Source organism: Falco punctatus, assembly GCF_963210335.1.
Source record: "Falco punctatus genome assembly, chromosome: 1".
Lineage (NCBI taxonomy): Eukaryota > Metazoa > Chordata > Aves > Falconiformes > Falconidae > Falco > Falco punctatus.
The window spans coordinates 81278246-81299195 of NC_137580.1; the positions used below are offsets into that span (position 1 = coordinate 81278246).

General features: G+C 37.9%; 1 protein-coding gene across 1 annotated transcript; it reads left to right on the forward strand.

Annotated features, from left to right (window-relative positions):
• The first annotated feature begins 1867 nt into the window (after positions 1-1867).
• Positions 1868-20215, forward strand: TMA16 (translation machinery associated 16 homolog). Its single transcript, XM_080371229.1, has 7 exons — positions 1868-2007; positions 3051-3163; positions 9433-9470; positions 10259-10343; positions 11371-11519; positions 18300-18342; positions 19983-20215. The coding sequence occupies exons 1-7, from the start codon at positions 2005-2007 to the stop codon at positions 20119-20121; spliced, it is 570 nt and encodes a 189-aa protein (XP_080227355.1). The 5' UTR covers positions 1868-2004; the 3' UTR covers positions 20122-20215.
• The last annotated feature ends 735 nt before the right edge of the window (positions 20216-20950 follow it).

Sequence of the window (20950 nt, forward strand, 5' to 3'; positions counted from 1 at the left end):
AACTTGGGGATATACTGTTTAGGGGCAACCTTTACAGTGAATATATTTCATTAAATATTTGGTCCCCAACATGAACAAATCAAATCTTCGTGTAGCTGAAGTGCTGCCTTCCCACTTTTAGACAAGTGAAAGAGAACCAATCATATATAGTAGGAAGAACTACCAGCAGAACAATGTTAGTAGGAGCCACATCTGTTTGGGACCCTTTCTCCTGGAGGTAGACATATTCTACTAAAAAGCATATCTGCTCCTGTGAGACACCTTCTCTGTCAGTGAGTTACTGTTCCACTGTTTTTTCTGCTGAGGCAGTTAAGAAGCTGGAAGAACTGGAGTCTTAGTTTTTAAAACAAAATTACTGTCCTTTCCACTTTCTTTCACAGCCAAGGATGAAAGAAGTACCATTTAAGCTAAAAGGATGATGCTGGCAGAAGAATGCACAATGCACGTGGGCATAAATCATTAATACATATTTGTGATGAACACTAGGAAGTCTTTAAGCGTAAGAGAAATGACATCCTGGAAAAGGTCTACGGAGAAGGACATTAAAAAAAACCCCGCTTCTAGTACAGGAACAGGCTTTCCAATATTTATAACACATCATGCTAGGAAGATCACAGATTTTAGCAATCATTACAAGAGAAGAAAATAACTAATGAGAATGTTTTGCCTGACTCCTCAAGGTTTAGATTTTTTAGGTTTCTAATACTGGAGCTCCTACACATTTTCATATTACAAACACATTTGACTGCTTCTGGTAGTTTGAAGAACAGCAAGTCTCCAGTGGTGGCACATTACCTATACTTACAAGCTGTAAACTGCGTTTCCTGACCTGTCATACTATCAAAGATCAAAGTAAATCATCATTAAACTGAACAAGTCACTGATAATTCAAAAAGTGAAAATATTTTAATGTAATAGTAGTGCTCTTAGTGCATTATGAATCTTTGAAAAGTGCCACTGAGATACTAGAGAAATTATGGATTATGTCTGCGGGAAGTGTATCTTGGTAAGAAATTTCAGAATCTTGAGACACTACTATAAAAAGCACTTTTGTTCTGCGGTTCTGCGTTCACCAGTCTTTGCAGGGAACGTAAAATAAAGAAGTTGTATAAAATTACTACTCAATGCCTCATACTATGTGAAAATAATGACCCATGCAGGTGCCAGGGAATTTTCAGTTATCACTGAAGCAGATCTTTCATGCTGCAGGTGGAAATTTGGTAGGTCACCAGAGTAAAAGAAAACATCCTGTCTTAATATAAACCTGAACTTTGGAGAATGATTTTTACAGTCCTTTTGCAGGTGTGAGGAGGTGCCGGCCGCAGCGGGGCTGGGACAAGCACCTGCCCATGGGCGCAGGGGACGTCGCCTGCCCCCGCCTGCAGGTTCCTGCCTTCCATAAAACCTCCATCTTGCACTTTTACAGTGTCCCAGAGAGGTGAGGTTTATGGGGAGGGACAAAGCCTGTCAGCCTATGTGGTGAAGTTGGCAAGAACAGGGAAATTTAGGGGCACAAAGCGTTTTCTGAAGCCTGGTGAAAAGTCACACGGACCAAACCACAGGAGGACTGGTCTCCAGAGCTTCACCTTCAGTATCATGGAAATGAATTAGAAAACTTGGCAGAAAAAGAGTCTTTGGCACCTGAAAAGCAAGAAGTAATATGGCCTAAAGACTCTGTTGGGTCTGTGATGCTGGGAGCTGAACGATCACAAATTACTTTCCATAGCCCATGGTCTGGGCACACAGGCCTGCTACAAAGACAGCAGTGGAGCAACTCTACAGCCCGGGCCAACCTGCACCTTCGTGCTCTTGCTATGTTTCCGGGGGGAAAAGTCCACCCACGCTAGCAACAAGTAACGCCGTACGGCGGGATAGGGAAGGGGCGGTCAGTGGAGCTGCTGCCAACAGGCACCGCCTCGCCGCGGAACGTCAGTCGCGCTGCTCGCGGCGCCCGCCCGGACCGCTGTGCCTGGTGCACCGCGGCGCGGAAGGAGGTGGCTCGCCATGGTGCGTGTGGCGGGCCGGGGCCGGGCCGGGGCCGGGGCGCCGCAGCCTCGGCTCCTGGGGGTGGCGGGGGTCTCCGCAGGCGGCGCCCCGGGAAGGCGCCCGAGCGGCCCTGCCCGCCGCGCGTTGCGTTGCCTCCCGCAGAGGTTTGCGTCGGTGTAGGCCTTCCCGGCAGGGTGCGGGTGGCGCGGGCCGCGGGGCCTGGGCCTGTGGCTCTGCCTCTTGAGATTGCTTTACGCGTTCAGGATAATTTATTTTTGCCCTTTTCCTTTTCTTTCACAGTTCTAAACACCAATGTTACCATAGATAATATGATGTACTAAAGTCTCTGTTTACTGATTGCTGTTTCCTGCATCACGTTTGCACGTCTAGCCTCCCTGCTTTTATTTAGCTGTTTCTTTTCAACATGCTCAAACACTTTAAAGAATTTAAGTTGCATACTATTTGCTAAAGCCTTTCAGTTTTTTTCAAATGCTTCCTCACCAAAAAGTAATGTAACTTGAACTAGTGTTACAGTATTTTTTTAATTTGTGAGTAGTATTCCTTTGCTGTGCAGTGTGAAAGGCTAAAGGAGGAAAACCCCTGGCTGCTTCCTCATGCAAAGCATTCCCATGGTCTGTGGGGAGGGACAAGAAAATCCTTTTTGTTGTGTTGTATAAATTACAGACTGCCTTTGTCAGAAAACCTAGATGCAATGGTAGGATAGAAGCTTGAATGGGGATATTTATAGCAAAGGTATGGGGAGGTAATCTTAGTTTCCTACCTGCGCATTCTACGGCATAGGTATTTTGAGAGTAGTCACTATGTAAGATTTCTTACAGTATTTTCTGCCCTCCTTTGTTACAGCATGTACCATGATAGAGTAATTTTATTTATTATTGAGGAGAGTAAGATCTGACTGGTGGAACTAATAAGCTGCTACTTTAAGGGCTTTCTGAGATAGTGGTGCATGACCTTGTAAGTCTTTACCATGCTGTATGCTGCTATCTTCGCTTTAATGTTTTACTTGATTTTAGTAATGTGTAGTATCTTTGATTTCTTTTCAGCCAAAGTTAAGAAAAACCCAAGGAGGGAAGCATGAAAAAAAGGTTATCCATCCTTACAGCAGAAAAGCTGCACAGCTTGCAAGGGAAGCACACAAACAGGAAAAGAAAGACAAGTAAGTTGACTGTGCAAAATCTGTGTGCAGACCAAAGGATAATACCACAGTAGATAGTTTTTGTTTGGGGGGAGGCTGGTGGTGGAAGGGAACTGTTATGTTGATATAACCTTAAGATAAAAGAAAGACCTATGTAACTGAGTACTGTTGGGCCTTGTGAACTGGAAGGTTTATATTCATCAAATCAGCTTATACAAACTGTATAGTTCTGCTACTAGATTTTTGGTAGTGTCCTTACAAGTTAGGTTTCTTTTTATCATAGCACTTTGCTTTTTGTAATCTGAATGGCATGATGCTGGTGATTTCACATGATGCTTAGTCACCTAGTTTGACTTCACTGCAGGATTTAATAATAACCCTCGTTAGGGTCTAGTTTCTGCTGAAGTGCTGAGTTCATAGAAAAGAAAACCTGGAAACCTTCCTGCAGAAGAGAGGCCTTCTGAATAAAACTGATTAGTTGAGTCCTCTTTGGTGATTTTCCTGCTGTTCCATGGCAAGTTTGGTTTTCTGCTTTTAAGTTTTACTTCCCCCTTCCACAGAGGGAAAGGATAGCTGAAGAAGACTGGCCTTTAGTTTTCATTCTGTCTCAGCTTACTAGTTGATACGCTATGATTTTTTGTTTAGAAAGTTACTAAAGTAAACTGAAAGCATTTTCTGTCACAGTACACTGGTATTTGGATGGATCATGTGAGCTAGGCCCAAATACTCATTGTCTGCAGGTGTTATATTGGGAACTCTTGGTACAATTGAAATGTTCCTCGGAGACTGCAGTTTAATGGCTGGGGGTGGATGTACAGCCTTATCCACAGCAAAGTTGTAAGGTTGCTCTAACTAGAAGGGGGCCCTTTACTAGCATAGATAGCTGTGTCGTGTAGCCTCAAGCAGAGCTGCTGCAAGAATTTACGAATAGCACATGTTGAGGATCAGGCAGTTTCCTAATGTGCAGAAAGTTTTCCCTGCTGCCTCATGTTTTGTCTGTGCTCTCTGACTACTCATGGTAAGTAAGTTTTTATTGTAAATTATTTTCCTAGTGCTAATTGACTACTTTGTCCCTTAACTCTCTCATCTTGTCTCTTAATGGCTGCTCAGAGCGCTTAATCACAAAAGACAACTGAGTCAAGCTTGATTCTTAGTGCTTACATCTGTGACTTTGCCATAAAGAAAAACACACCCAAGAAGACTTACTGAGTGGAGTGGTGCACTGATTACTCATGATGACGTGGCACACTCAATTAAATCTTTTAGTGATTGTCTATGCTTAGAGTTATACTGATACAGACACCTGTGCTGACATTTAGAGTACTATTTCTGTTCCACTTGCAACAGCAAGAAGTTGGAGCAAAGAACTCCCACAGGAATTGTATTATCCCGTTTAACTTGATTAAGATTAGAGGGTGTGGATTGCTATCCATTTCTTTAGGGTCTGTTTCTTGGTTTCTGCCTTGATTTCCAAGCTACTGCTTTTCCAACTTGAAACTATTTCAAGTATGAGACCACTACTCTAGGCTGATGGTAAAAGATGTAGCCCTTCATTTTGCATAGGGAAACAGTTTCACCAAAAGTAGTGTGTCAGTCTGAACCATCCAAAGCGTATTGTGATAGCTAAATGATTTATCTATAAATAAGTTTTCTACATCTTGCAGTTCTGGGTCCTAAATGATTAACTAGCATTATTCATAGATGTGCACTTTGTAGATCTCTTTTGTTGTCATGTTCTAAAAATAATTTGCATTAAAAACATCCTCCAGTTGTCTGTATTCTATTTTCTGTACTGTTGTGGCTTGAAGAACAATTTAACTTGAAAGGCATGAATAATGTTGATGGTTTGTTTTTTTTTTTTCCCTTTACAAGACCTGTTTTGGATCTTTATTACCTTAATGATCAGCCTGTTAAATCTTAAGATCTTTAAGCATATGTTTAAAAACAGTCTGTTTAGCCACTAACCAGTCTTTTTAATTACTTTTCAGTTTCTTTAATATAATGGTGAGGTTTGGGTTCATTTTTCAGAGCTCTGAAAAAGACAAGATAAATTTCTGATTCTGTGGATGGAGGAAAGATTTCCACTCCTACACTCAGTAAAAAAAAGTAGCCCACACCAATTTTGTTCTTCCTCCTGGGTTTTGCAGGTCTATTAAATGTCTTCTTTTAGTGGCAGCTGATAATACTGAATAAATGCACTGACATTGTTGCTTCCAAATTTGTGACTTAACTGCAATAAATTTACAGAGGACTTTTTTCACTGGAAAATGACTTACTGAAATTGAAATATTTGCAGAAAAGATTTTGCCGATTACTTCTATTTAATGACATGCTGTTCTCTTGTTGGAAGGTTAACATGTCCTTTGGTGATAATAGGAGGAGCTGTCTGGTAATCTCTACAGTATATTCTTTCTTAGTCCCATCTGTAAATATGGTACTTTTTTGACTAGTGCTTCTTATTATATAGAGATAAGTCTCCTTAAATGTGGGGAGGGCCCAAAACTGGAGGCAGTATTCTCAGTATGATCTTGCCAGCCCTGAGTAAAGGGGATAATTTTTCTGTACAGGCTAATGCACTTCCACAGCATGGGAAAAACAGATCAGAGAGAGACAATGAATCTAGGAAGTTCGTACAGTTCATCTGTACTATTAAGCTGTGGATTTACTTGCTAGAAGATGCTGTAATTGTGGTTGGCTATATTTGTTCAATAATACTTTTTGAACATAGGTACGTTTTATCTGCTGCTTACTATTCAATACAAAGGTATTACCTTGGGTGTACGAAGCCCTTGAATGGCATGTTACTGGAAGGTGAGAATGTCTTTTGTAGAAGCATCAGTAAACATTTGCTTTGGTTTTGTGTGGTTTGTTTCTTTTGTGTTTTTTTAGTTTTTTTTTTTTTCAATTGATGACAATCTTAAGTCATCTTGTTCTCTTGAACGGCAACTTTTTCTTGCCTGCATCCCTCTTCTCAGTTCTCCTCAAGGTCTAATGAATATCAACAAATTCCAGTGCATTACTACCATTTTATTCTCTCTTAATCTACATCTGAATCCTTATTTGTATATGCTCTGTTAAATAATTAGAGATGTTTTTATGAGACAGCAATAACTGGTTCACTGGTGCCAGTAGAACACTGCTTTTTCTACACTTTAGGAAACCAGACCATAATGGGATGTTCCTGGAACTTCTTTCAGTAGTGATGTGCCAACAACAACCATGTTTTGTTTGCAACTGCTGAAATCTCTTTTTGGGTTTGGTAGCTAAAGCTGATCTAGTGATAGTTTATTATTATTTCCGTTGCTTTCCCTCCTGAATCAAAATACACCCTTTCTACTTGGCATATATTTTTAAATTTTTTAGAAGTTTGTGCATTTTCATTACAAATATAACAGTCTAATACTGTCATGCTCTGAGATGTGAGAGCTAAGGAGTGTCTATCGTATTTCTTGATCTGGCATGAAGCAACCCCTTAGGAGTAAGCAGTAACCTTAAATTACCTCCTTGTGGAGCTCTTAGTTTCTCCTTCCTTTCCTATTGTCTCACCTCCTAATCTCCCTTGAGCCACCATGCTTCTGCTGTTTGCAGTTGTGATGCTTTGAGATGTGCTCTTGCAGAATCTTTATGTGGAACTGAAAAAATACTAGCCTTTAAAAGTACTTGTTTTGCTTACAGAAATAAAAACATGAATGGAAAAAAATAGAATTTTTAATTTTTATAGAGTGATTTTCATATGGAAGTATCCTAAAACACTTAACCAAGTCACTAATTGGTGCATAGGGTCACAAAAAAAGCATGCCTCGAGAGAGAGAGAAGGTATTTAGCAACCTGAAACAAGGAAATAGGTCCCATCAACCGTGATTATTTTTTTTTCCTAATAAAAGAGCTTATCTTAGTTCTCAGAGGCATCAATGGCATTTGTATGTGTGGCTATTATGGGGGGAATACTGAACTGGTAAACTGATTTGGCAGGTATTTATTCATTGTTAGTATTTAGAGTAGAACAGTTGAATGCAGTATCTGAGGTAGAGGTGCTGATGGAGCATGAAGGCTTTAAGTAGCTAGTAAACATCAAGAAAACTACTAATTGTTCTTATCAATAGTTGGTGCTTAAGCAGATGGTTTTTGGGAGGCTGATGGAGGACAAAATCATTAAGAAGCAACAGCCTGCCACAAGACTGTAGCCCTGCCCTCACCCTCTCTTCCCCTTGTGCAAAAAATGTTCCTTAATGTGTGGAAGATGGGAGGAACTTGCATTGACTTGGCTTATTTGATTAATCTCCCTGCTAATACTGTTGTCTTCTAGCAGTCATCAAGGTGAGTTTTTTTTATAAACAGTACAAGAAGGTGATGTCTGATCCTATCATTCGTGATTTCTCATACTGAAATAAGTTGTGTACACCTAGAGACTGATGGGTTTTCTTCCAGAAGGAAATCCTGGTTATACGCTTTGTTGCCTTGGTGAATAAGTGATCTAGTGACCCTTGCAGGTGCAAACGGTAATTTGTGGTGTTTTAAAGCATATGTACATGACATGAGTTATGATTCTAATCAGGCAGCTTTTCTAGATGGCGCCGTAGTTTTCTCCATGGCGACGCTTTGCAGATGTGCTCCACTGGCTGTGTTGCCATGCCCGGGTTGCAGCAGGGACTGCTGCTGTGGAGTTCCACTGTGTGGAGTGTGTGTCCTTGTATTGGTTGCTATTACCATGCAAAACTCCCTGCTCTAAACCCTCTGTAGGCTACCTACCACATTTTTTATCAAAAACATCTTCTACAGCTGAGTTTTAAAGCTGACTTCTAATCTAACTCCTTTTTCCTTTCTTTTTTTACACAGTCTCATCCAGGTCCTTTATTTAACCCATAGGAACAAGAGTAATTTTTGTTTTAAGTCTAAAATCTTTAAATTAATTGACCACCTTAGGGTTTTTTTGGCAGGTATAATAAAATCAGCGCCCACGCTTGACCTCTGAAGACTTCTGCATTAAAAATGCTTATCCTGGATGCTGGGATATCTATAGAAGTAAAAAGGTTTTTCTTGAATGCGTTAGTGGAGTTCTTAGCATGCATGCTGTGCATTTGCTTTTAAGTGGCTTTGAGACAGTCTTGAGAGGATGAAATACTCCTTGAAAAAGGAATCTTTATTTTAATAATGTAGGTTTTTGGCCAAGTGACACAAATATGTTTGTCTCTGGAAAATAGTGCTTTTTATTTTGATTTGAATTTTTGTGACAGATGACAAACTTCTGTGCTCTGAATTACTTCAGTTGACTCAAATGCTCATTGAATTCTGTAAAGTACAAGGAATGTAACGAAGGAGCACATTAGCTTTGAACAGTGTTGAGTTTTGGTATTGTACGTTGTCAGTGGTATCCTTCATGATTTTCTTTATCAATTTTCTTAAAATGTCGGTTTTGTCAGAGGCCCTTGGGTATATACATTGAACATGCATGGCTAACGTTTTTTCCAGTGACAAATTTTGTACTTTGCCCAACAATGTATTTTTTTCCTTTCTGGAAATAAAGTGACATTCAGCAAAGTTCATTGCTGCAGACTGAATCAGAGAGCTTCAGGACAAAACCATGTGAGGCACTGTATTACCTGTTAGAAAACTTGTGTTCTCTGGGAACTGCTCAACAGGATGGGAATTAATCCCACACTGAATTGTGTGTGCACATCCCATACAGTACAGAAAGTTTCAAGTATCCTGACAGACATTGAGGTGGGGTTAAAAATACTTTGTGATGGATTTTTTTAATCTTTTTTATGAAGTTCTTAATTTTGGTTTCTTAATGTGTTAACTTTTACTGTTCACTAAGCACAAACTTTATTACAAGGTTATTAAATATTAGAGTGGTATTTTTCACACTGTATGCCTGATTTGCAAGAATGCAGTCTGGTGGAATCTTTTGTTCTTGATGTCCAAACTCATTACATATACCAGCAGAATATTAGAAACACTTAATGAAATTATTACAGTGCCTGTCTTTATGAAATTCCTTTTGTTAGGCTCTAAGAAAAGGGTTGCATCTGAATTTCTTGCAAGAAACTGTTTAACTTAATAGGTAAACTGGACAAATTTCAGATAGCATTTACCCAAAAGTAGAATTTTTAGATGAAGCAAAATAAGTTTTACATTGTTCTGAATTTGGCAAAGATTTCTATTTGAAATTTCACCTTGACTTTCATTGTGACTCCAAAAAAATGATTTTTGGAGAAAGAAAAATGAAAGTAATTACTTGTATTGGTCCTCATTCCCGACTGACATATCTTTTTTTTTTTCTCTGCTAGGTTGAAGACTGACAAAGCTTTGCGTTTGAGTATCATTGGTGAGCAGAAACTTCTACTACTGAATGCAGCATTCAGCTTTTTAGCATAGGCTTTAAGTTTTACCAACTTCATAGATACTCCAGTTAGAATTTTTTTTTTCTGTAGTCTGACTCTGTAATCTTAAAATGGACTGCTGAACTGCTGAAATACTTGTGTTCACTCAAGCAGTATATATAGGCTTGAATTTGGGGCTTGAATTGTATAGCTGTATATACAGGCTTGAATTGTACAGCCTATTCTTTAGTCAGTGCACATGACAACAGGGCAGTGTAGACCAAATGAGCTGTATGTGTTTTTATTGTACTCGTCTCCCTGTTTTTCTTATTTGCTTGTAAAAGAGGATGATGCATATATAGGTTAGCAGGCACATTGTGCTAGCAATTCAGAACTTTGAGACATAACCTGGAATATTTTTCTCTTTCATATGATTGACACTGTTCCTTTTCAGTTTAGTCTGATTAAAAATTGTGATAATCGGAACTCTTGCTGAGATGCTGTGTTGGTTTTTTCACCTTGGGGCCTTCCTAAGTTTCCATCTTAAGCAATTGATAGAGTGATATTTTAAACACTAATTTCCACTAAAGCAAAGCATAACGTCTTTTTTCCTATAAGGAAGATTGTTTCTATTACTGCTACCTTCATACATGGTACACACATTATCGAGGAGTCTACAATGCCATTCAGAATCTTGAAAAATGGGGGGGTATTTCAAAAACTCTGAAGAAATTTAATCTGTGATGGTGCTACAGTGATGGTGTAATCATTAATGTTAAGTTTATTCTTGCAGGAGAAAAATTGCAATGGTTTCAAAGTCACCTCGACCCCAATAAAATTGAGTACACAAAGAAGGAAGCTGGTGAATTAATTGAAAAGTAAGACTGGTGTTAAAAACAGGATTAAAAAGATTAATTTGTCTTAAAATAATGTTCTTAAGTAAGATCTATAAAGTGATGATGACTTGGACTTTTTATATATTATTGTTAATAATATTGAGTAGTTGATTTTGTGGCAACTGAGGTCAATTATATATTGAAAGATGTATATATTCACACTGGAATTACTGAAATCGTGGTGTTTGGTTTTTTTTATTATTTGAGTATTCTCTGCTTTGAGTGTGTAGAGGACTCAAATGATTTGGACAGTAATAATTGCATGGATTTGCTAGTTGGGTTATTCAGTGACAAATGCACAGATTTCATTCTACTGACTTCTTTATCCTTTAATTTTCTTTGCTGAGAAGATTAAACAGTACTTGGTGGGTCAATTTTTAGGACAGGAAATACCAAAATTGAATTTGCTAAGAAGAAACGCAGTTATTTCTGTGCTGCTGAATGGATTTGCCTGTGGCTTGTCACCATTTTTCACCTGGTATCTGAACAACATAATATATATGTATTCTTACACAGATGTACTATGTCAGAAGCTCTGACACTTCCTACACTGAAACCTGTAACTGCCAACAAACACTAGTGGTACCGCAAAGGCAATAAAAGCTTACTTTTTGGATTTGTGTTGGATGTAGAACACGTGTCAAAAAAGTACTTTACAAGTTGTTGAGGTGGTGAAATTCAGCAATTAAAAATTAGGAATACTTAGATTTAACACTGATCTTACAGAGCAGGTGGGTTATAGTAATGTGGGAGTTTGGTTTTATGCAAACAGTTTCTTTAAAAAGGCAAGTATAAAACCCCTAATCCTTCTGGAAGCTGCAGATAATTAAAATGAAATTCTAAGTGGAGCTTCCCCTTTGAAGATTAAAGTAATAGTTCGAATCTAAGAAACATTTCTGGTTTAGAAAACAAATACAATTAGTAAAACTACTTCTTAGATTATTAAGGTAATTCTGTTTTGCAAAAGTTTTGCATGACTGCAAAATAAATGCATTTTTATTTCTTTCAGTTATATGTGTCGATTCGATGCTGAATTGGAGCAGATTGAATTACAAAACAGTATTAAAGGTAGACAAGGAAGACAGCATGGTTCACGGGAAACTGTCATCAAGCAGACCATAGAACGTGAAAGACAACTCTATGAAGGCTACGGAATGGGTATGTAAAAGCATTTCAAAATAATCCTATGGTCACACCTTCTCCTCCTGCTCACAGTGCTAGAATCTAAGTGAAAATTCTAAGCATTACCTTTATTTTTCTCTTTAAAGGAAGTAACTAACTTCTAGGTATTTATGCCTTTCAGAGGAGTTTGGGAGGAGGGGCAGGATGAAGAAAAGGAGAAAAAAGATGGTGAAGATCTGACTCCTATTTCTGCTTTACTTCTTTGCCTTTGTGCATCTTCACTAGTACTGCCTTTTTAATGTAGGCATATAGAACATGAGGTTTAATGCACCTGTCTCAAATACAAATTCCGGTCAGTGGTGTGCTTGGCCCTTCATTATACACAAAGTATTTTTCATCTTGAAAGTGCGTTTCAGTGGGTGTGTGAGTTTTAACATGCATTAGTGTAAAGTTTTTATTTGTGTGGGGAATAACCAACATTGCTTTCTTCACAAATTACTTATGGTTTTTAGGTAGGCTTTGTTGTCTGGACTTGTGCCAATGAAGTCTTTATGCACAGCTTTCTCTAACGTTCTTTTGATAATATACAAACTTAACTGTTCGTGAGAGAGTGGGTGTAGGGTTCATGAACTTGGAAAGAACCAAAGCCTCTAAACTCGTGGGCCTAAAACGCTTTCAGAGAGAGACCTGTCATTCCACTAAGGTTGAGGTACGTTTCATGTGGGAGGATGATTGCAACAGTAAAATTGTAATACTGCTATATTTCCAAAATCTGAATATTTCTGGAGTTTTCCCATTAAAATGTAGGTATTCTAGGAAGAAATCCTGGGCTATTGCGACACATCTCTACTCTGCAGGCTCTAACCTATAGGCATAAATGATAACCCGCAAGTAGAACACATTTTTTTCCTCCTGTTCTCCTTGGGCAAAGGAGTTATGCTGCTTTATTTGACTTACTAGAGATGAGGTGGAGGGAATGTAGGTGCTCTGTGTGCGTGAAGGTCCTAACACGTAGCCTCTTAATAACCAAAAACCCACAAAAGCTCCAAAGATTTTAAATTAAAAGTCTTGTTGATGAGAGCCTAGTTGAAAGCACTTTGAGGTTTTAAACATGCACCTTGGCAATTACCACAACTTCGAGTAAATTCTTAATGCCAGATACTCTTTTTGACTCATTTTTATTACCATTTTTCTTCCTTTGGGGTAGCCATCTATGCCAGCAGATTACCTAATGAAATCTTCCGAGGAGCAGTCATGTGAAAACCACAACATAAGCATTAGAGCTGAAAATTTCCTTTTAAGTTCATAGTCTTTAAGAAGAAACACTTAAACTCTTTTTGAAAGTATTTTCTAGTTTTGGAGGTAGTACCAGATGAAAGCTACTACATGTTAGAGAGGGAAATAGAAAACTGAAAATTTGATAGCTGGAACTAAGCTGAAGGGAAGCAGCAGTCATCTGGTGAAATAAGGGAGAAAGACAAAGGGATAATGAAAGTGCAGAAAAGCAAAGGGTTGTTTTGAGGAGCATCAAGTACAAAATAGTAGTGACATTTGTGGTTTTACCTTTAACAAACAAGCATAGTGGAGTTGAGTGACAAACGTTTAGCATGGAAGTGTTACTCAGACACAATCAGTCTTTCTAACAGTGAAAGTATATCGTGGAAGATACGAAAAAGCTACATTGTCCTGTGGTTGGGATACAAAACCCAGCAATGTTGGGGTTGTGTCATAATCCCATTTGCCCTGATTTATTGTAGCAGTAAAGAAAATGAATGGCTTTAAAATTTTGCCAGTGCTACTTAGTACTTTAACAACCTGCAGTGGCATACATTCAGGACTATGTGTACCACTTCATGCATAATCTTGGATTTCTTAGAAGGCGGCAAAAAAAGTCACAGGAAAATAAATACTGCGAATGTAATCAAATAGCTCAGTTGTAGAAAATCTCCTTTTTGGCTTTGCTTTTAAATTTTAGTTCTTCCTTTTTTCCTTAACTGCTTTGCTGACAGTAAAAAAAAAACAACAAAAAAACAAGAAAACAAAACCAACAAAACGCAATAGGACTAGATAGAAAGATGTCAAATGCACAGGCACAACATAAAAATAAGAACCCAGAAATATTGTAAGCAAAATTTGAGGTTATTATAGTATTAGTAAGTAAAGCATTCAGAGAGCATGGTGCAACTTCACATATTAAATACACTCTTAAATCATTCATTATTTGTTATCACAGCTGCTGCAGGTTTTGCTCTCTGTCTAGGACAGTATTCATTCAGAGAAAATAGTTGCTGCTAAATACTGTAATTAGAGACTGGGGATAAATGGAAATCAGCTGGAAACTGTGCTTTTCTACTCTAGCTCATTATTATCCCTGGAAGCTGTGGTGAGTGGAGCTTTTATAACTGGCTTAGTATTTGTTGGGGGTTTTTTCCCCCTTTTCTTGAACTTAGTTATTTCTTGTATGCCTGTGCATTTGTTATGAAGACACTACATGATAGGAATTGTTTACATTTAGGGAAGTCTCCTAAAACTTGATATCGTGTGTATATATATATCAGATAGATGTAAATGAAAAATTAATTCTTCATTACTGTTTTTTTTACAAAACTTGTAGATAGCCAAAAGCATAGTAAATTTTAATCTTTTTTTAAAAAAATGTACCTATAAAGGGAGTATTCAGTCTGTCTGTGAGGTTGTTGAGTTTTGTGAGCAGCTTCTTGTCACTTCCTTACTCCTTAAATATATCTACGTTCATTTTACCGCAGTTTTCTTCCTGATGTTGTCCTTTTGTATTTATTTTTTTAATCTGGTCTTACATGTTTATAGCAAAGCTGTTGAAAGGGATTCCTACATATTTACAGGATATGCCCTTGGAACTCAGAGTTGGCGTGCTTTCAGTTGAAAAATATCATAATTATTTCATCTGAACATGATACATTTTTGATCATTTCCTTCCTTGCGTGTGTTCCCAGAAGCATAATCTTAAACTTGGGGGAAGAACAGTCTTTAAAGCTAAACGCACCAGTTTTATTAGTTAATTTTTGAAACTTCAGTTCATGAGGAAAGTTATTTAGTTTGAATGAAATTTGTATCATTTGCATGTATATGCTGGTGTAACAACTGTACTGTTAGCTGCTGTTTTCTGTAGTGATTGTTACTGTGTAACTGAGTGGTTCTTTGTCTAAAGAACATTTACATTTTCTAACATGCTTTTTCTTTTTAACTTCAGGCTGCAGTATCATCCTTTGACCTGACTTGGGTGTTTCTCTGTATGACAGTTCTAGTGTATGTGATATATACACAGCCTGTTATCTGTGCAGAGCACTGTCAGAGCAGTGACATTTCAGTCCTTGTGAGCTATGAAGAGCTATCATGTTTTTATTAACAGCATACTTCTGAAAGAAAATAAACCATCTCAGCATGCTGTCACAGAGCACTTGGTTTAAAATAGTGCTGTGGGGTACAGCTGTAGAAGGGCACTCTGACACTAGGATTGGCTTCTCTATCCCCTTTTCTCTAATTGTGCTTTAGAAGCCCTCCAGTTCACGCCTGTGCATAGAGGCAGGATCAGTTAGGCCTACAGCTGACAGAAGCATTTTGCTTCTGGTGCCCCTAAGAACTTTGAAGTAATCTGGTCCAGTGCTTCTCCATCCAAACAGTTGGAAAGGTGCTGACTTTACAGTATTTTACTCAAGCTCTGTGTTATAAATAAAGCTCAGTCACTTTGTCTTTTTCCTTGTTATGAAATGGTGTTAAGCATGAGCATCTTCATGACAGATTTTGAGAGCTAACATGCTGTTTGTTCCTCCTTAGGAAAACAAGACTCACTTTTCTGTCTGAAAGAGAAACATGAAAAAATGCTTACTTAAATTTTTCACTGCTGTTTCATTATAACAGGAGTTTTTCCCATCTTTAGTTCAAAAAAACACTCTCCTGTGACTTAACATTTTAAAGCAAACTAAGAAGTTCACAATTGCAGCAAAACCCATGACACTGGTGCATGCTAAGGAGATACTTCTGGGTAAGATAAATGTTATTAATCTGCAAATACAGTGCTGCTGCAGCTTTCCATCATAATTTAGCAGATCAGTTATTGTGCAGTATGTAGTGACTTCATTTCTACACACATGAGACTGGAGTTCTGTTCCTAATCCAGCAGCTCCGTGATTTGTATTGTATAACATACTGCAAACACACAGTAAGCGTAACTTAAAAGATTTCGCCACTGCCAAAGCAGTAAAGATGGATTCAGTGCCCAGTCTTGGCTTGTTACAGAATCTCCCCCCTTCAGAATGCCTGCTTTCTCAGGACATTGGTGAGCCCTGGATGACGGGCTACGTAACTGTTAGAATATTCTCTTTGGACAAAGTCCTACATAAGTTAATAAAAGCCATTAAATGCTTTCTGAGGTGTTTTTTTCAACAACAACAACAACAAAAAAAAAGGCAAGTGAAAGGAATTCAATTGAAAGTCTTGTCATGTAGTCCTGGTTCATCTGAGAATAACAACAGACTGTATGAAGGAACAAATATAAATCTCAGCATGTTTCTGGGGGAGATGGCCCAAATTAGCATGGTGCTACTTCTGCCAAATGTTTATATTACTAAGCTCTGTCCTGGAAGGAAACTGAGTAGGCATTGCTGGTTGTAAAACACCTGAGAGAAGGGAAGAACTTCTTTCTGCTGTGGGTGCTAGGATGTTTCAGCGTTTGGCGCTATGCTGCCAAGAGTGAGCTAAAGCAGCTGCAAAGAAAGGAAGAGGGACCATGGCTTTTTTGGGAAGGATGGACCTAATGTGGTATTTATGTTTATCATAGCAGATTAAAAAAAGCATAAGGTAAATGGTCCTTTGCCTTTCCTTGCTCAGCTGTGAGCAGTGTCGCTTTATCTGTTTACCAAGAAGCAGGCTGCAGAAATAAGTGTAGTTTTTAATAAACAAAAAAAAAGCATATATTACTGTTCTTCAGTTGGTAACCTTATAATCCAGTGTGAAAGGAAGGAATATTTCTCTGAATAGTAAAGACTGTCTGGCCACAAAGATAAGTGACAGGTATCATCATCCTACGTTCTGTAGTAGCAAAATCATCTATAGTCCTGCACTGATAGCATGATCTGATTTATTAGCATTAAATTGGGAAAACTGGTAGATGAACAAAGGCAGAACTGTATGTTCAGGGTTCGCTCAAGAACAGTATATGAAGTGGCTGAAATGTCACATTTTTAAGAGCTAAAATAATAAAGTGGATTTAATGTTACAGAGGTAGCAAGCATTTTCCTTGTTGAGAAACCCGCTGGCTGTGAGATCTGTACACTTCATAGTAATGAGGTATTTTATACTGTGCAAAGATTTCAAGGCTCCTAAGGCATAGATCTCTGCAAATCAGTGATGTTAAACAGGGGTCACTTGCAATACTTCAGGACTGACCAAGAAAAGCATGATGCTGAATCAAGGCAAAGCAGCTTAGGCCTCCTAGGTAAAATTCTGCACAAGTTTATAAACTACACATGTAGTAGGTGCATTTTGGCTACTCTGGGGAGGGACTCTGTCCCATGTGTCTCTGTACAAGATGTTTGCCTGCCTTTTTACTGCCAAAGATAATAAAGATTTGTTGTGAATATATGTCACTTATTTCTGTTAGTGGTAAAGACTGAAAAGTTTCAGTCGTTAAAACTTTTGATGCTTGTTTCTGTTCAACCAAGAGGAATATCAGCTTGTGAGAAGTCTACTTCTGTCTATGTAAATATCATGATGCATTTGCTGCAGTATTTAACAGGCATTTCAGTGACTACAGAGTGCTAGTTTCCCAGCATTGAGTGGTTTATAGAACAGGTATTTAACAATGGGAACTATAGTTCCCATTGGAGTGAGAATAATTGTTACCAAATAGCCATTCTTTGCTCTCAGACTGTCTTACTGCAGGTGCAAGTAAGTAGAATTATATTCCAGAATCCAAGAATGTGTTCTGTTTAAAGATCAGATGTCTTGCTGTACTCTTTCCAGTGTTTATATTTGAAAAACACACACACACATCAACTTGTACTGAATGGTAAATTTTAGGAATTGTATTTGACTGTTTGTTGCATTTTTTTACTTGAATTATCAGTTACTTCCCTAACTCTACTGCTGATCTGTCTTGCTTGCAGTGGTGACCTAAGTTCTTTGAATTTTTTTTCCAAAACCATTTCAAAATTCTTATGGATAGCTTAGTACTCATTAATACAGAGTGAGGCTTATATATTTAGGTCAGGTTCAAAACTAAGCTTTCTTATTTTACCTTTTATCTGTTGTGCATCTTTATAGTAAGTTCTGCAGAGCAGAATTGTCTTTTTATTACCTGGGTGAGTGTCTCTCTGTTAAAAACTAGCATAACAAGACCTTGATCTTGGTTGAGGATGCTAGTTATGCTTTTAAAACAAATAATAAATTAATTATTTTCCCAGTTTCTTCACTGATCTTTTTTTTAAAAGGGAAACTTCAGTTGTTTAAAATTTTGCAGTTTCTCAGATGTGTCAGTTTAGAGAAAATGAAGCACCCTCTTTTTACTACTTGTCAGGATTGGATTTTCAGTAACTGGTACGTTTGAATTCTGGAACAGTTCATAGGTGCAAGTTCACTTCTTTTTCTTCAGCAGTGGAAGGACTTCCTGTTTATATTTTGCTCTAGAAACTTTCTAGTATGAATTTTCATTGTCATTTTCCTGGTCGTTTAATCTCTGAAATAGTAGGTTCAGTCCTTTAGCTCGCATTTCCCTCTTTGAAATGAGACTCACTTGAATAGTGTAACACATCTAATAGAATTTAATTTCATTCCCATTAGAAATACCAGACATTATGAACAGAAAGCATCTTAAATTTTTCAGGTAAGTTCTTTGTATTACCACTAATGATCTGTTTATGCGGTACACTGTTTCTGAATTTAACATGTTCTGTGTCTTTCCTTAAAAAAAGAATTTATGCAAAACTGTCATAGAATTTGTCATTTGGAAAAGCAGACTAGGTGTGATGTTGCTGTTTCAGCATTTTTTGGCTGTCACAAGCTACCATTAAAAATGGGAAGGGTTAGAAAGCTTCAACAGTTAGAATTCCATTTCTGTAACTTATTTTTTTTGTATATTCTTAGAGAATATTTTCTCTTTACCTAAAATTCTGACCTCAGCTGTTCACTCAAAAAGGATTAGCACTTACTCGTAGTGTTTAAGGATCAAGACACAGATCTAGTGAGAAATGGAATGACACTGTTTTCTAACCTGGAATGAGATTTCAGACGGTAATTGTAGTCATATAACACAGCGACCTAAGTTCTTTGTAGTCAGAACTTATCACTGAGTAACTAAAAAGAGCACTAAGTTCTTATGTTTTCTAAGATCCAACTCTCTGTGTGGTACGGTAGTGTTTGTGTGTATATACTAGCTGAAATTCTCAAGCAAATTGACAACATGCATCTATTAAAGATTTGGGAGCTGTGAAACTTGCTGCTAGCTCTTCTGGGCCAGCAAGCCCCTGTGCCTCAGTAATGGGTTGAATGAGCACTCTTGCTGACAGCTCTATCAAATGAGGTACTTTAAAGGAAAAACCCAAGACTTACAAATGCTGATGTTGCAAGGAATGATACGCCACTGACTGCTAGGGGTGGTATGTAGCCAGAAGTCATACTCTAGGCTGCTGGAGTAAAGCCAGAAATCTTGAAGAGGCAGGCCTCTGTCTGTTGTGTTTATAAATATACGATTGACGTCTTGTACTGGGACATTGGGTGGAAGTGGTTTTGTTTTACTACCTCGGTAATATATACCTTTATTAACTTTTTATTGTCTTAATATGGCTATCTTATATTGGAAAATACTGTCTTAGCCCATGAGAAAAATTACCATGAAGTGTACTTAACTGTAATCAAGAAAGCACTCTATTAATTACTGGATTTGGCTTGTGGCATTTAAATGAACACTTCCTTCTTCATGCAGCCTTTTGAAATTATATAGTTACCATGTGAATTAATGTTTACTAACATTTTGTGTCCCCTTGAAGTATGTCATACAAGATGCTAACAGTTACTGTACATCATAATGAAGGCACTTTATGTACATGTGATAGTAGGTCTGCAAATCGAGCATTCAGATGAAGAAACGCATCCAAACTGTTTTTCCATTGCTTACAAGACTGGGAGTTTAGTGTGTCAGAGCTGAAAAGCAGGTGGCATAAAGTAAGAGAGGATACAAAATGTCTGTAGGAATAAAGTGATTCATATTTTTTTTATTCTGAATGTCAAATCGGAAAGTACTTAATTCTTCACAGAGAAATTACAGCTGCTGTAGTGTACAAGATCAGGTGAAAATTTTGGTGCTTATACTGCAGTGGGATTTAGAAAATCACTGAGTGTGATTTAGAAAAGCAACCTTACTTGTGTTAGCATCTTTGTGAGGAAAGGTGAATTAACTCTGCCATTCCTTTCTGCTTTTTCTATTGGTAATTGGTTTTCATAACTTTTTTTTTTTCTTTCTTTAAGAGAATGGGATGGTGATCTGAGGAAACTGCCAAACATCAAAATGAAAAAGCTGTCAGCTACGGATGCTGCTTGCACTCACCCTGAGGTGGCAGATGTGGAAGCTAAAGAAGAAATCAGTAAAGCAGAAGAGGTGGCCTAATGAGCACCAGCTGAAAGAACTGAAGGGAGTTGTAAGAAACCTGTTTTAATTATCACTGGAAACAAGAATAAATTCTAACTATATTTTAAAAAGACTTTACTAGTTGCATTTTTTATATGAGCTCACTGTGTATCTGTGGTAAAGGCTAAACAGTATATTGTTGGGTAAGGCTTTATATTGAATACAAAATTTTGAATATAAAGAAATACATAAGATCCTTTGTGCCCTTACTTCTCATAATGTACCTTCTCTTTAGGATGCAGGCTCCCAAACTGACAAAGCAATTGTAGTTTGTATCTTGAGATCTTGACTTGTTGAGTACCTCTTCCCTGGTCATAGAGTAGTCAAGAATCAGACACCTGTTAAGAACAGTTTGTGGTTGGTAACGGCAAGAGTGTATGTCATTTAGTGTATCGATAGCAGCTACCCTGGCGAGCAGTGAGGCCGGCTGGTGGCAACTTTTATCCATCTCTTGTGGTGGTGGCTGGGATGTCTCTAGGTGTACGCAGTTTTGTGGAGAGCAGCGATAGGCCTTGTCTCACAAAATCCTCTGCTGCATTACATGAAACACCTTGGGTGTAAGAAATGCTCTCCCATTTGGTAGAATTGTATGTGGAGAAGATGAGAAACAGCATAAATCATAACTCTTCTCTTGTACCTTCTCTTGTCTGAGAGTCTGTGTCAGGAACATAGAGAGCTGGAAAGACTTCAATAAAATATTGAGTATTTTATATTTTGTCAAGAGAGTTTGAGAGAATTATACTGTGTTCACCAGTGTATTGAAGAATTCAGATCAGAGGCTAATTAAAGTCCCTACAGTCTGTTTTAA

Excerpts from the sequence above, each read along its gene's own strand:
- TMA16 (XM_080371229.1), top strand. Across the intron at positions 9,471-10,258 it reads TTTGCGTTTGAGTATCATTG|GAGAAAAATTGCAATGGTTT; the intron begins GTGAGCAGAAAC and ends TTATTCTTGCAG. Across the intron at positions 11,520-18,299 it reads CTATGAAGGCTACGGAATGG|AAATACCAGACATTATGAAC; the intron begins GTATGTAAAAGC and ends CATTCCCATTAG.